Below are 13,731 nucleotides of genomic sequence, written 5' to 3'. Positions count from 1 at the left end.
CCCGACCGGAAGTTCCGCTCTTTTTTTCTCTCTCTCTCGATATAAATAATGACGACGCTCAAAGCTTTCGTCAAATAAATCAAATGAAGATTCTGATTCATTCTTCCATCAAATAATATTATGTTAATAATTGACAATTTATTTATTTATTAATTAACCTGTACGATGCCTTTAATTGTCATGAACCGTATAATTTTCATCTTTAAAAACATTTAGTATTTCTATTTATTTGGAAATTAAAAGTATTTTGTGGCCCTTGTACCCCTCGTTGTGAATGTGTGTGTGGTAGTCTGTCTCTGCGTGTTTGGCCTGTGGTAGACTTGCTATCAATCCAGGGTTTACCTCTCCTCACGCATAGAAAATGAGAATTAGCTCCAGCACTCCGAGACCCTGCACAGGATAAAGCAATAAAGAAGATAAACGGAAAGATTAGTGCAGCCAACTATTGTCAAAAATAAGATACACCTGTACAGGTTACAAGTCTATCACAGGGCAAACACAGAGAGGAAAATCTGAGCGTTAAAAGACAATAACCTGTCTGAAATCACAGAAAAATAAATAAAAATATATCTATTCTTCTGATTTCATGTTTTCAACTGAAAAGTAACCACGCCAGTACCCTAAGATAAGGACAACGGGAAAGCAGATGTATAGTATTCTATTTACCTTCAAACATTGAATTCTTTTGACACATCTAACATTTAATAATAATGAGGTCCATCAACGATGAGTTCAATTATTTGTTTAATCTAGCTTTCAAATGATACTGTCACATTCATCATGTGGGGCTTAGAAAATGTGTTCAGAACAATAACAAATGTACAGCATCAATTTGTGCTTAGATTTACTGACCACCCCTTTCTCTTGGAAGAGTAGAATTAGACCATTGTTCCTGACATTTTCCAACCAAATACACAAAAGGTGCAAGCATACCAACACCTGATTAGACAAGTGACGTTTTAACATATCTCTGTCACCTCGTGGGGAGAATTTATGTGTCTGTCTGCCGGATAAATGTATAGTGGAATAGAGGAGATGCAGGCTGAATAATGCCCATTCTTTAAAGGTTTGAACAACATGCTCTCGTTTTTTGGTAAACAGGCAGCTGCCAACTGGGAAAAGTCAACATTAATACTCAAGATTACTGTCTGAAGCACACTTTGTTGGTCACAGAGTAAAACTAATGAAAACACAGATATTTGCAACTCAAATGTTAAATCTCTGATAGTGTCTTGACTTGCAATGCTTGAATATTATTGTTGTTGTGCCCAAATCAGTGAAAAAATAGCCTTTTTTTTATTTGATCTACAGATAACTCTCTCATGTAATATAACTGACAGGACAGTTACAGGTCAGGAACCGTGACACCTTGACTTTAGCATAGCTATCTGGTCTGTACACACAGACCAATACATAATTAAGGCCCCGAGACAAAGGGAGCTGTGAAATGCACATTTCCAAGACAACAGGTGTCAAACAACAGCATTGTCGATGTGGAGTGAAATGATGGCCAAGCGGAAAATGCCACTGAAGAAGAACATTATTACAGAAAACTACAAGTGCCCTCTATCTGATAGAAATGTGTTTTAGCAGCTTCATAGTTAAATGTAGTCAACTGCTCCAAATCGGTGAAAGAAGTGTCCTTTGAATCAGATTGATGAAGGGTTTCGTGGAATCAAGATTGTGGTTGATCAATACTTCAGCACTATACCATGTGATACTCAATTCAATTCAACTTTATTTACGTCGCACCACATACTACACAGTCATGTCTTCTCAAAACTGTGTCGCAAATGTACTCTGACCCGCCATCAAAGGGTCATTCAACATAGAACCCGATGCAAATCCTCTAACAGGGAAACGGATTAGTCGACGTAAAATGCCGCCTGACCTCTTGACTTGATCACACCGGTGACTCTCCCTACAAAAACAGCTCGGTCCTGAATACAGTTGAACAGTGATTTGTGTATTGGGATGGACGTTTGATGCTACTGTTAGAGCAGGAGTCAGGAAGCCACGTTGAACTGTTGAACAGTGGTGGAGAAAATGCGCTTGAAAAGAGATTTTCCTCATTCAGAAATGCCACATCTCTGCTTCATCACCACCGTGTTCAATAGTTTGATTGTATCTGAAGAACCCAAATGGCAGTATATGTATTGTTAAATGAGGAAACACATTTTCAATGTGACGTAAAGTTGAAAAATAGTACAGCTGAAATAAAGAATCACACCCATCTTCATCACTCTTTTACAGTAGTTACAAAGTGCAGAGACCAAATCAACCCAGCAATAAGTTTTGAAGCAGTATGTGGAAGAGGATTGGTTAAAATATAAAATAAGTCGCTTTGAGGAATCAATAAAGTCGAACAGTCCAATTTTAAACACAATTCCAAAATGTCTTCATAAAACTGAGATACAATTTCAATACAATTTTTATGGAATTTATATAATCTACACTAATTTTAGTTAAGGTGTCATGTATAGCCTTCCGTTTTATCTTAAGTGCACTGAATAGCTAAAAAAAAAGTGTCATACTAACCTTTCAATTTACACTTTAAAGTTTTTCGCAGAGCATACATGATGACAATGTCTATATTTTCAGGAAACCACACAATTACTGTGGGAAATTACTAAAATAGTTTATAAAAAAGCCAGATTTGACTGAATCATCTGGCGCAATCATTGCACTATACATGTTTTTAGAAACTCACTCTGACAGCATAGTCAATATCTCAGCGTTGTTTAAAACAAATTATAATTACAATTTGCTTGGTGGTGTGGCGGGCCACATTGGAGCCTCTCGTTGTCCCGTATTAGGCCCATGGACCATATGTTTGTGACAAATTATGAAATACGTTTCTCAAGAATAATCAATCCAGTCCAATTTTAAAATTGAGATCAGATCTCTGGGAAGACCAAAGTACAAGACTCCCGTCCAATGATCTCCTGCCTCACAATAACCTTGGATAAAAACAACAACAACAAAAAAAAAAAACTCCACAGTGCAGGTTGTGTGTATGCAGGAGGAGATGCGTGTTTATTTCACTGTTCCAGCAGCTTCCGACCGTCTCTCTTTGATGCCCACGGGTCCATCATTGCCTCATCCATTCCAAAGTGGGGAGATGTTTTTTCCACTCCAGATGTGTATTGAGCGTGCAGAGTCGACGTGCGGCCGCCGCGCGGCCAGCGGGTGTGAGGTGGTCGCACCTCGCCGGACCCGCTGCAGTGCCAGCCGTTCACACGTCCACAAAAAAAAAAAAAGAGGCTTCACCTTTGATCGCGGGGAGGATTTAACCCCGGCGGAGCCTCGAGTCTCCCACTTTGGAGCTTCAGACCAGGAGGATCATGTCTGCAGTCCGGGATGCGAGCAGCTTCCAGATGTTCCAGGAGAGACCTCCTCCGCAGAGGGTCAATCCAGGTTGGTGGGTCCGTCTTCGATCCTTTTTTTTTTCTTTTTTTTTTGCGCCTCCTCTTCAACGTGAGTTAAACTCATTATTTATTTATTTATTTTTAGAATTCGGGACATCTGAAGTGACTAAGTTCTTCAACTCTGGCCCGAAGTTGGAAAACTGCGTGGCAATGCTGACCCAGAGGAGGAAGAGGACGAACTTCACCCAGCAGCAGATCGAAGTCTTGGAGAAAGTGTATGTGGACACGAAATATCCCGACATCTATTTGCGAGAGAGGCTGGAGGCTCTCACTGGTCTCCCGGAGTCCAGGATCCAGGTAATGCTCAGAAACCTTTAACAACTGGACCGGTTGTTCTGCAGCCTGCAGCTCTGGAGCCACATGTGACTCTCTGAAGCTTCCTTTAAATTGTTGGTGAAAGAAAAAAAACAATTACTCCTACTTTGTATTATTATTTACACACAGGGGATTTCTTTAAATGGGACTTATATCTTTTAGATAAGTTGCATCATACTTGCCTCAAACGTCCCAAAACTTGTACAGAAACTAACCCAGAACTGGGTCAAAACCAACGTAGAATAAAATGATTCCAAAACGTGCATCAAACCAGCCTGAGAGTGGTCTAAAACTAGCACACATGTGGCACAAGACTAATCCAAAATGTGTACAAATAAAAAAACAAAACTTGAAAGAAAAGGCACAAAAAGTAAAATGGCCAAAGTAACATAAAAACATAAACTTTAAAAATGACTAGAATTGATTAAAGCAAAAAGTAAAAAAACAAACAAACATGCAACAGTAATAAAACACTCAGAGTTAAGAGCATTAAAGGTCACAATCGTGTAAAAGTTGCTGTAAAAGAAGGTGAAACTGCTAAATCAACCATTGAAACAGCTGAAAATCTAAGGAAACATTTATCATCTACAATCGCAATTCAAATTTAAATGTTAAATTTAATATAAGATAGATTTTGAATGTATATCAAAACCAAAAATTAAACTGTATGAGCCTCATTTTAGAGGTCAAATATGTTTTGTGGCTCTTGATATATTTGATTTGGTGCAAAGTGTTTTTTTTGTTGTTTTTTTTTATTGTAAAGATTGTAGACCTCTAAATTAAGAGACAAGAGTCTACAGATTGGATTGACGGGTTTCTTTCTGTCCAGGTCTGGTTCCAGAACAGGCGGGCCAAGTCACGGCGTCAGGTCGGATCGTCGTTGTCCATGAAGGTCACAAACACGCATGCAGCTGCTTCCTTCAGCCAGATCCAGAGCAGGATGGGTCCTGAGAAAGGTCATTATAGCTCACTTTCCTCTTATTTTCCGTTCACTGCAGAGATAACCGCCTGTGCCTTAAAAATAAATAAATGGATAATTCACTGCTTTGATTTCAATTTCAGGTTACGACCACCATAGCAGTGAGGCCCACAAGACGACAGGTTTCGGACTACCGGCCAGCTTCCGACCCCCGACCCACCAAAACGCAGACGACGCGCTCAGGGCCGGCGTCCCCATCAAATCCAGCAACTACGAGCACACGCCCGCCTCCTGCGTCTACAGCAAAGACGGCCTCCGGGTGAAGCCCGAGCACCAACACGGTCTGAGCGTCTCACTCCCCGGCTGCAACGTCCAACTTTTCTCCAGGGAGGACCTGCATCAGCCCAAGGCGGAGGCCGGCAGCCACTGCGCCCAGGTTCTGGTGGAGTACGACAACTTCCCGCCCAACAAGACGATCGGGCCGGAGATGAAGGTGGTGATCCCACCGATCCCATCCCAGAGTCCCTTCGGCAGGTCATCGGCAAAGGACGGCGCGTGTCAGCTGCAGTATCCGCAGGCGAGGGCCACGGAGGAGAGCTTCACCCACTTTCCCACGGCCCGTCCCGCAAACGGGCCGGAGTTTACCGACTCGGACTCCGAGTGGGAAAACGAGGCCATGGCCGGCTTCACTGGCTTCATGTGAGCGGATCCGAGTCATAAACACGCAACGTTAAAAAGGGATAGGAAAACTGTATTTATTGTTTCAAAGAAGAAAAAGAATGTAATCATGACTTAATGTTTATGTTGGTCTGTTTTATGTGGATACTACTTGTTAATAAAAAAAAAAAAAAAAAGCAGAACGACCAAAAGCTTTAGTTGCAACTTCTTTAATATAAAAGACAAAAACATTTATATACAATTGCCCTGTGGCACTCTCATATACAACTTTACAAAACTGAAAAAGGATTTTTCTCAAGGAAAGAACGATTGTTTTCAGGGTTAGTGATGCAGGCTTTGAGTGTGTTTGCTTCGGGGCGCGCCACCTCTGCTATGAAAATATTGTTTCATAACCAAACACCTACTCAAAAATAAATAAATATGATCTATAAAACAGTGTGAATCAATGTTTGGCACGTTGAAGCTCGACATCATGAAATCCAACAATTTCATAAAGTGGAGATCTGGATGGCTGCGTTAAAGAAAGACTGTTCCATGTGCGTTCGGTTTGAGTGCACAAACTTTTTTTTTTTTTTTTCAGACAATAAAATCGGGGGGGGAGAGGGGACAAGGGGTTTAAAATATCCAAACTCCTCCCTCCCTTTATACCCAAACTTTAGGAGTTTGGGCAGAACTGAGCTGCTTCTTTGAGATACAAACTCAAGACTTCAGTGAAACTGATCCACGACATGGACAGAAGCCATTTCTTTTTGCAGTTCGAACAGTTTCGGTGAAAGCACCATTTCCAAAGACAACATTAATGCAGCACACCTATGCGTGTGAGTGAGTGTGTGTGTGTGGTCAGGATGATGCGGATATTCAGATTGCATTGGTGTTATTGGCAGCAAACGCATGCAGGCTTCCCAGCTGACTAAGGCCACTCTGGATGTGTGCCACGTGGATCTCAACGTTATTCTGGAAGCAACTGGGGAGACCAAAAAAAAAAAAAAAAGATTAAAGACACTTTCTTTCAACTTTCAAAACACTTTCTCCGAGTTCAGCTCGAACAAAAGCCTGGGGTGTCGGTGGAAACGTGCCGGGGTCCCATACCTGATGTTGGAGGGATCAATTGACGCCTTGATGTCGTCAAGCGAGTCTGTGAGGGATTTGAATTCAAATGAATTCAGGTCTCCGCTGTCTGCCAGACACTGAAACGAGCCACCCCCGTTAACGTGAACAACAGACGCTCAATTGAATTCACCTTTGAACCGATTGTGCCCGCAGACGCTTTTACCCTGATCTGTATGAGCAGAGCTGTGAGGCGGGAGATGAGGTGGGTGAGGCTGGGGTTGGACAGACTCTGCTGGCCCTTGTTCAGGGCCGAGCTCATCTGCATCATCTGCTGGGCCTCTTCTTCACACCGCCGGCGCAGCTCCGTGGGGTGGTCGGCTGGCACCATGCCCTGATCGGGGGCAAGCTGCACACACACACACACACACACACACACACACACACACACACACACACACACACACACACACACACACACACACACACACACACACACACACACACACACACACACACACACACACACACACACACACACACACACACACACACCAGAGGTTCACTAGATGCTTCTGGTACGAGTCTAAGTTACGATCACGTTTAAAACTGCTGTTTGCTGATGAAAACAAAAAGTTATTATGAATGTGGCCACGTTTACACGTATCTTGGTTTGTTTTTTTGTTTGTTTGTTTTTTACCAAAAATTATATTCCCCTCTACGATTACAAAAATAAATAAAGAATTCATTTATATGGACCCACAAGTACACCTGGCTCATAGCTACTACGAGCATGGCAAACCTGTAGGGGGCAGTGTAACGAGAAGCATGGAGCTGTAACAGCCCATCAGAACCCTGGGGGAAAAACAGTCAGGTAAGTTATTTCCTGTTCAGCGATGATGACTGGACTTACTTCACAGCAGAACTGTTTCACTTCGTGAAGCACCTTATTCAGATCCTTGTTGAGCTGGTCCAACTCAAGCACGGTGGTCGCATACCGCGTCTGAAAGTCTCGGTCAATCGGCATAGAGTACGATTTCTGAGAAAACCCGTGAGACAAATGAGTTGAAAGAATAAAATGAAACATTTAAAAAAAACAAAAAAAAAACGCATTCGTCTAAAATCATGACGTCATTTAAAATTTCGACAACTGTACCAGTTTCTCAGCCTCCGTGTTCATTTCTTTTAAGTGCTTGATGCGCTCTTTTTTGATCATGAGGATTTTGGAGAGCCTCGTCTGGTAACGGAGGGAGAGGGAGAGAGAAAAAAATCACGTGTTGAAACACAGCATCGAGGTTTAAGATGCTACCGTTTGCATTTTACATTTGAAAGAAAGCACCAACCACTTGGACCAAGAATTTAACAGGAAATCCTCCCAGTGTTCCCTCCTCAGTACCGGGTAGCTTATTCCTCCAGGGGGGCTGGCTGATGAGAGGGTCGTTCTCCTGTTCGGTAAAGCAGAAGGTGGTCGATTGGGAGATGCGCCGTCACGAGCATGAATGATTCATACGTAGACATCACTGTACGTGAGCACATTTCACATCTATTTGTACACTATTTGATCCATTAGACCCACATGAAAAAAATCTGTTCGATAGTTGTGACAGTCTGAATTGTGACCGCCCACCAAAGCAGCAGTTTGACCAGATAAACCCACTTAGTGTGAAAGCCCATTAAAAAGCCCATTAAAAAGCGTGGCAGCTGAAAACATTTACAGCTGTTTTCTATGTGAGCAAATGCAGCAGAGGCACAGTTGCGTGAGATGTGGCGGTGCGGTACCATGAGGACGGGAGTGGTAGCGGACGGGTACGGTCCTCTCGGAGGGGTCATGAAATTCTGTGTGTAGCGAGCTGACCGGTGCTTCTGGGCAAAGGCCGAAATGGGCATGGTCTCGTTGGGCTCATTGCTCTGGAAAAACACGACAGGAAAATCTGATGTTTTGAGAACGCCGTCTCGCATGGAAAGACGCTCGGCGCGGGTGAGGCGGCGGCCTACCAGGACTTCGTAATCAGGCACGGTGTGTGTTCCCAGGCCATTGCGGTCAAAGGTGACGCGATAGGTGGCGGCGCTCGTGTCGACGGCGTCGATCTGCCCCGTGAAGAGGCCGTCGTGGACACCTCGGAGCCGAGCTGCTCAACAGAAACACTTTTTAAATCCCTTAAAGAAAACTTGTGGGGGACAAAACTCATATACTGAACAGCCGATTCCATAAAAAGACAAATAGAAAGATATGGCTTTGAATGAAGAAGCAGAGTCCAAACTATTCAATCCAAATGTAGGCCCATTGAACAAAGAGCGGGGAGGGAGAGATCAACATCTCGGCGAGAAGGCAAATATAGAAACAACTCGATACAGATTAAAACGAAGGGCCTTGAATCTGTTTTTGTAAAAAAAAAAAAAAAAAATGTCAGCACTCTGCAGTCCATGCTGCTGCGTCACTGCAGGTTTTTGTCTTTGTGGAAAAACTTCAGAAAGGGTTCATGAGATAAAATGAAAGTTTGACAGTCAAGACATTGAACACTGATTAAAAGGACCTTAAAAAAAACCAAAACATCTATTCTGAAACACCAACACCAGCCAATGCGGTGATTATTAATCCGGTGTTCAATCATTCAGTCTTGCTCTGGTTTGAGCCGTGAATTTTGTTTTAACACCCGGGACTGGGTTGTTTGTTTCAGTCATCTTACCGGTGACTTTAGTTCCTATGATGAGAGGCAGGGGGATTTCATCAGGAAGGTCTTTACAGCTCGACACGTCGGACAGTTTCCGCTGCTGCAGCAGGCGCATTTTCTGTCGCTTCTGTCTAAGAGCTGTTCGCTCTTCGGCGAAAAAAGCTGACGAACACCTGGATGGAGCAACAGTGTTGCACTATAAGAGCACTTTTCAATATTGTTATTATTTTTTTTTTTTAAAGACAAAAAATGCTTCTGTGAAATCACTTCTTGAAAGTAGAAGCGGGAAAATAAATAAAACAAAAAAATGCATGCAAACACAAAGTGTAAAGATTCAGGTCGTACCGTCTGGGCTTTCCCATCAGTCTCCTGATCGTCCCCCACTCTACTCTCGTCAGCTTTCTTGTTTTCAGGTTGGGGAATGACTCTTTGAGACACAGACAGAACTCATTGTCGCCCTCGAAAAGCGGCCTGGAAAAAGACAAAGGTTTGCATGGAAACACTGAATAAGCATGAATCGCTCATTTGTATCCACAACGTCAGAATTAGAGAGAGGCTCAATAAATGAAGGGCGTTGTTTTAACACCCGGGACGTCTGCTGTACCAATAGAGCGAAATGACTGTTTACACCATGGTGATGAGCATGCAAATATTATTGTTTCTTTGGTTATTGTAGCGACTTGAGTAAAAGTGTGTTTGGAGTGAGACTTTACCTGTCAATATTAGAGTAGAACCATTCATATATGCACCATTTGTGAGCTTTGGGCAGCTTTAAGAGGTTTCGTAGTCTTAGCCCTATTTTCTGAGAAGCCTTTTTATCCGGTGACACGATATTAGAAAATTTCTGTGAAGAAGGGAAAAACAAAACATCAGCCGTAAAGATGCATGGGCATACATTGTCAGGAAAAGGACCAACACAATCATTCTTATTTTAATTTCTCTCTGAAAGGATTATGAGACACTTTGCAAATAATGATGCAACCTTTAATAGAAACGTTACAAATGTTAAAAGGGCGACTTCAGTTTTAAGAACACGGGTCATACTAATGTTTAACTGCAGCTTCAGTTACGGCGTAGTGTGCAGTCTGTACCTGTGGTGTGGTGCTGACCCTCTGACTCCTACGAGGGGATCTGGACGAGACGCGCTGCTGAGGAGAGTCATCTTCGTCCCGAAACAGACGGCTTCTCTTTGAGCTTCGAGTGGGCTGAAAGGACAAGTGTGGTGGTTGTATAGCCTTTACTTTCACCAGGCACCTGTGTCAAGTTTGATATATATATAAAAAAAACAACAACCCTTGACCCTAAGGTGTGTTTGACTTGCTTGGCTTGCTCCCGTGCAGAATAAAGTCATCTAGAAGATGTAGGGGTGGAAGGATTTGTGCAAAATGTTGCTTCTAATCAATCGATAATACCATAAGTCGTCCAAATGATTTCCACAAAGTCATAATATTCATGGCAAACTTTTTTTTCAATACCGCAATGAAAGATTTACAACATCTTTTACACCGTTTTAGCCAATTGAGGGTCTCTGTGGTGACGACAAGGAAAGTCGGGTACACCCTGATGCAGAAATGTCTGTCTTTGGACCGTGGGAGGAAACCTGAGTGCCATATTTAAGTGTACCTTTCATAATGTTGTGCTTCCCTTTCTTCAGTTTTCAAAATCCATCAGAAGATGCGTGTCTCTTACCGTGTCCATTGTGACCGAGGAATGTCGTCCCCTGGTGTTGTGAGCTCTGGGGAAGCTGTTTTTTTCATTTAGAGTGTTGGACAAACTGCCCTCTGTAAAACAACCGCTCGATTAATGCATAATAATCGCATGTTCAAAAACGGCATCCCAGAGTCTGAAATCACAAACGATGTAAAACCCCCGATGACTGCCATCTTTCATCATCAATTCTTGATGCAAACATTGAGCAAAACAGCACTTAAACCACAATAGAATATTTATTCCCACTGCAGAACAGATGCAGTGGGGTGTCACTCTCAGACATGCTTCACTCTTTGGCCCTTTTTTATTTCTGAATTATTGAATGATCTCCTGTCCAAATAGGATCCCACTTTGTTAGTATTCTCTGCTTGTTGTTCTTTGATCTTTTTTAATTTGTATTACAGTAATGTTTATTAATGGGGAGGATTTCATATAAACCTCCTGGGTTTCGTTCCTCTCCTGCAAAGTTAGGTTAATTTCTTGTAATTCTGAATATTTCCCTTGTGATTCCCACAGACAAGAAGTCAGAAATTGCATGTCGGTTAGTTTTTCCTGTTCATTTTATTCTTGTATGCTTATACTCGTGACTATTTAGCCCTGTATATATATTAATATTACTTATTTTGGATTCTATCTCATCAATATGTTCATAAACCTTTATTCGATTGAACAGCAGAAACTGAATCTGTGTAAATTACTGCTGAACACTGTAAATACAACAGCCACTATGTGTATTTCTCCCCCTATATGGGTCTTCTGTAGACCTGTGTGTATATATACATCTATTTATTTAACTACCTACTTACATATGAAGCCTATTCTCTTGCGTGCCACTATCCTAACTATAGCTATAGTTGTGCAATGTGCTGCTGTGACAACCCACTTTCCACATGTGGGATTAATAAAGCCTGATCTAATTTAATCTATTCTGTGTGGAGCAACACGACAAAGAACTCCCCCTCTTGAATAAATGAAGCCATTTTATTCCACCTTTCCTATCATCAATATGACATTTACTGCACTGTATCATCCAAAAAGTACATGATTGTCAACCATATTTGTACGTATAGTTTATAATACAACACCTTGTCTATTTATTTCTGTGACAGTATATAAACAAAATGCAAACTGGACTTAAATTGGTCGAGATCGTTTTATATGACGGGCTTCGTACGTGTTATTAACGCTTTATTAAGGGTAAATAAGCTGTGTCCATACCTTTCAAACTGACAAGTGCCTCTGCTGAAGAACCTGGGGGACACAAATTGCACCACATCAGCAAACACTATAAAGCAACTGTCCTATGAAAACACATGATCGAAAAGGTAAATAAAGACGAAAGCTCATTTGCAATATAGTCAAACTATATATATATAGGACAGCGTGGGAGTAAACATTGCCAGCAGTCAGGTGGAGTAACCGGAGAGACAGGCAGCTAACGCAGCCGGTGAGGCCTTTACCCTCAATGTGAGCTGTCATCAGCTGGACAGATCGCTTCAAACGAACGAGCTCCAGCCCCAGCAAACACACGTTACAAAGCCACCGATTACATGTAATCCCACGAGCAATCTTCGCGTCGACTCCTCGCACAGATATACTAGTTTCCCTTCCCCCGGGTTTTCTCGCGGCACATAAGCGCGTAGCGTTGACCGGCGCTAGCGATCGTTAAATACGTAAAAAAAAAAAAAAACTGTCAAACTGGAAGAAGAAGGGAAAAAAAAAAAAAAAAAAAACTACGTCCAGGTAAACTGTGAAAGCTAGCTGGTGGCTAGTGCGGCCGCGGTGGGTTTTTTATTGTTGTTGCGGAATCTGTGAGGTTAGCAGACGTTAGCTCGGGGCTCAGCTAACGTTATTTGTTTACGCAGAAGTAACTTTAACCAACATTAGCTTTGGTTAGCCTCCGGTGCTAACGAGCGTTAGCCGACTTGGACACACCGGTCTACCCTCCCTCCGCGTTCATTTATGGAGTCAATCCCGAACCTGTTCGTCCCCCCCGACTTGGACAATGACGATGGCTCTCCCCAACTGTGTGTTTCGTCACTACTAAACTCGTCCTTATCTCGGAGGGCAAACTCCTTGAATTCGTGTTGTTACTCACTCTCGTCTAACAGCTGGTCCATCTCCGCCATCTTGAATTAGCCGCGCCGCTTTTTCAAAGACCTTGTCAGGATGCATTCTGGGTCGGGACGCCGTCTGGAGGGCGATTTGAGAAATAAAAACACTATAATTTGCTCCAAATACCACTTTATCTTTCAACTACGCCGACAAATGCGTTCAATTACAAATCCAAACTGTTCCATGAATGTTTGGGAAATGTTTAATTGGAGGGAGAGTACCGGTGATAGGCAGAGTCCATTGTTTTATGAGACACTGCTCCACAGGCTCCATAATTTATTCCTTTAAGTTTTAGTCACATGTCAGGTTGAATTTATTATTTTAAAGGTAATGTGTCGTTGAAAAGCCTGTACATATATATAGGAAAGTTTTTTTTATTACCTGTTAATACACACTACCAATACTGAGGAAATAGAAATAACGATCAAAACTCAATTTATGAAAATGAAGGCCTCTTTCAGTGGTGCTTGCATGTTCCCCCCGTGCATGCATGGGTTTTCCTCCAGGTACAAGTAGTTTTACTAAATGTTCTAATGCAATTCACCTATCTCTATCCCCGTAAACGAGCTACTTTTACATTTATGGTGTTTTCTCTGGGTATTCCAGTTCCATACCAGGACAAAAACATTCACGTGAGGTTAATGGATGATCCAAAATGACCCCTTGGTGTAAATATGAGTGTGTGTGTGTGTGTGGTTGTCTGTGTCCTATGATGAACTAGTGACGTGCCCATTGTTAGCTTGGATCGGCTCCAATGCCCCTGTACAAAATAAAACAGTATAGAAGAAGGATGAATAGTCCAATCTATAAAATAAAACAACTCAGTATGGAGACATTATTCAACCCG

General features: G+C 42.2%; 2 protein-coding genes across 4 annotated transcripts; one reads left to right on the top strand and one right to left on the bottom strand.

Moving 5' to 3' along the window:
- Positions 1-3,344: 3,344 nt before the first annotated feature.
- Positions 3,345-5,365, top strand: mixl1 (Mix paired-like homeobox; the record flags this gene model as incomplete). Its single annotated transcript, XM_080514056.1, has 4 exons — positions 3,345-3,417; positions 3,514-3,725; positions 4,573-4,699; positions 4,806-5,365. The coding sequence occupies 4 exons, from the start codon at positions 3,345-3,347 to the stop codon at positions 5,363-5,365; spliced, it is 972 nt and encodes a 323-aa protein (XP_080370182.1).
- Positions 5,366-5,594: 229 nt separating this feature from the next.
- On the bottom strand, positions 5,595-12,913 carry lin9 (lin-9 DREAM MuvB core complex component; the record flags this gene model as incomplete). 3 transcript variants are annotated; one of them, XM_080513656.1, is made up of 15 exons in its annotated part: positions 12,868-12,913; positions 11,988-12,020; positions 10,749-10,840; positions 10,151-10,264; positions 9,773-9,903; positions 9,405-9,530; positions 9,075-9,232; positions 8,383-8,516; positions 8,167-8,295; positions 7,731-7,832; positions 7,544-7,624; positions 7,301-7,426; positions 6,581-6,796; positions 6,430-6,475; positions 5,595-6,304 (listed from the first exon to the last, which is right to left on the bottom strand). In XM_080513656.1, exons 1-15 carry the CDS (start codon positions 12,896-12,898, stop codon positions 6,048-6,050), a joined length of 1,776 nt encoding a protein of 591 aa, XP_080369782.1. In that variant the 5' UTR covers positions 12,899-12,913. The 3 variants fall into 3 exon arrangements, with proteins under 3 accessions (XP_080369782.1, XP_080369783.1, XP_080369784.1); XM_080513657.1 differs by lacking the exon at positions 12,868-12,913 and adding an exon at positions 12,230-12,339; XM_080513658.1 differs by having other exon boundaries at positions 6,199-6,304; positions 6,430-6,527; positions 6,614-6,796.
- Between the last annotated feature and the right edge of the window lie 818 nt (positions 12,914-13,731).

This window comes from Blennius ocellaris (genome assembly GCF_963422515.1).
Source record: "Blennius ocellaris genome assembly, chromosome: 18".
NCBI classification, from domain to species: domain Eukaryota; kingdom Metazoa; phylum Chordata; class Actinopteri; order Blenniiformes; family Blenniidae; genus Blennius; species Blennius ocellaris.
The sequence above is the reverse complement of the archived record's forward strand: the minus strand, read 5'-3'. Positions and strand labels throughout refer to the sequence as shown.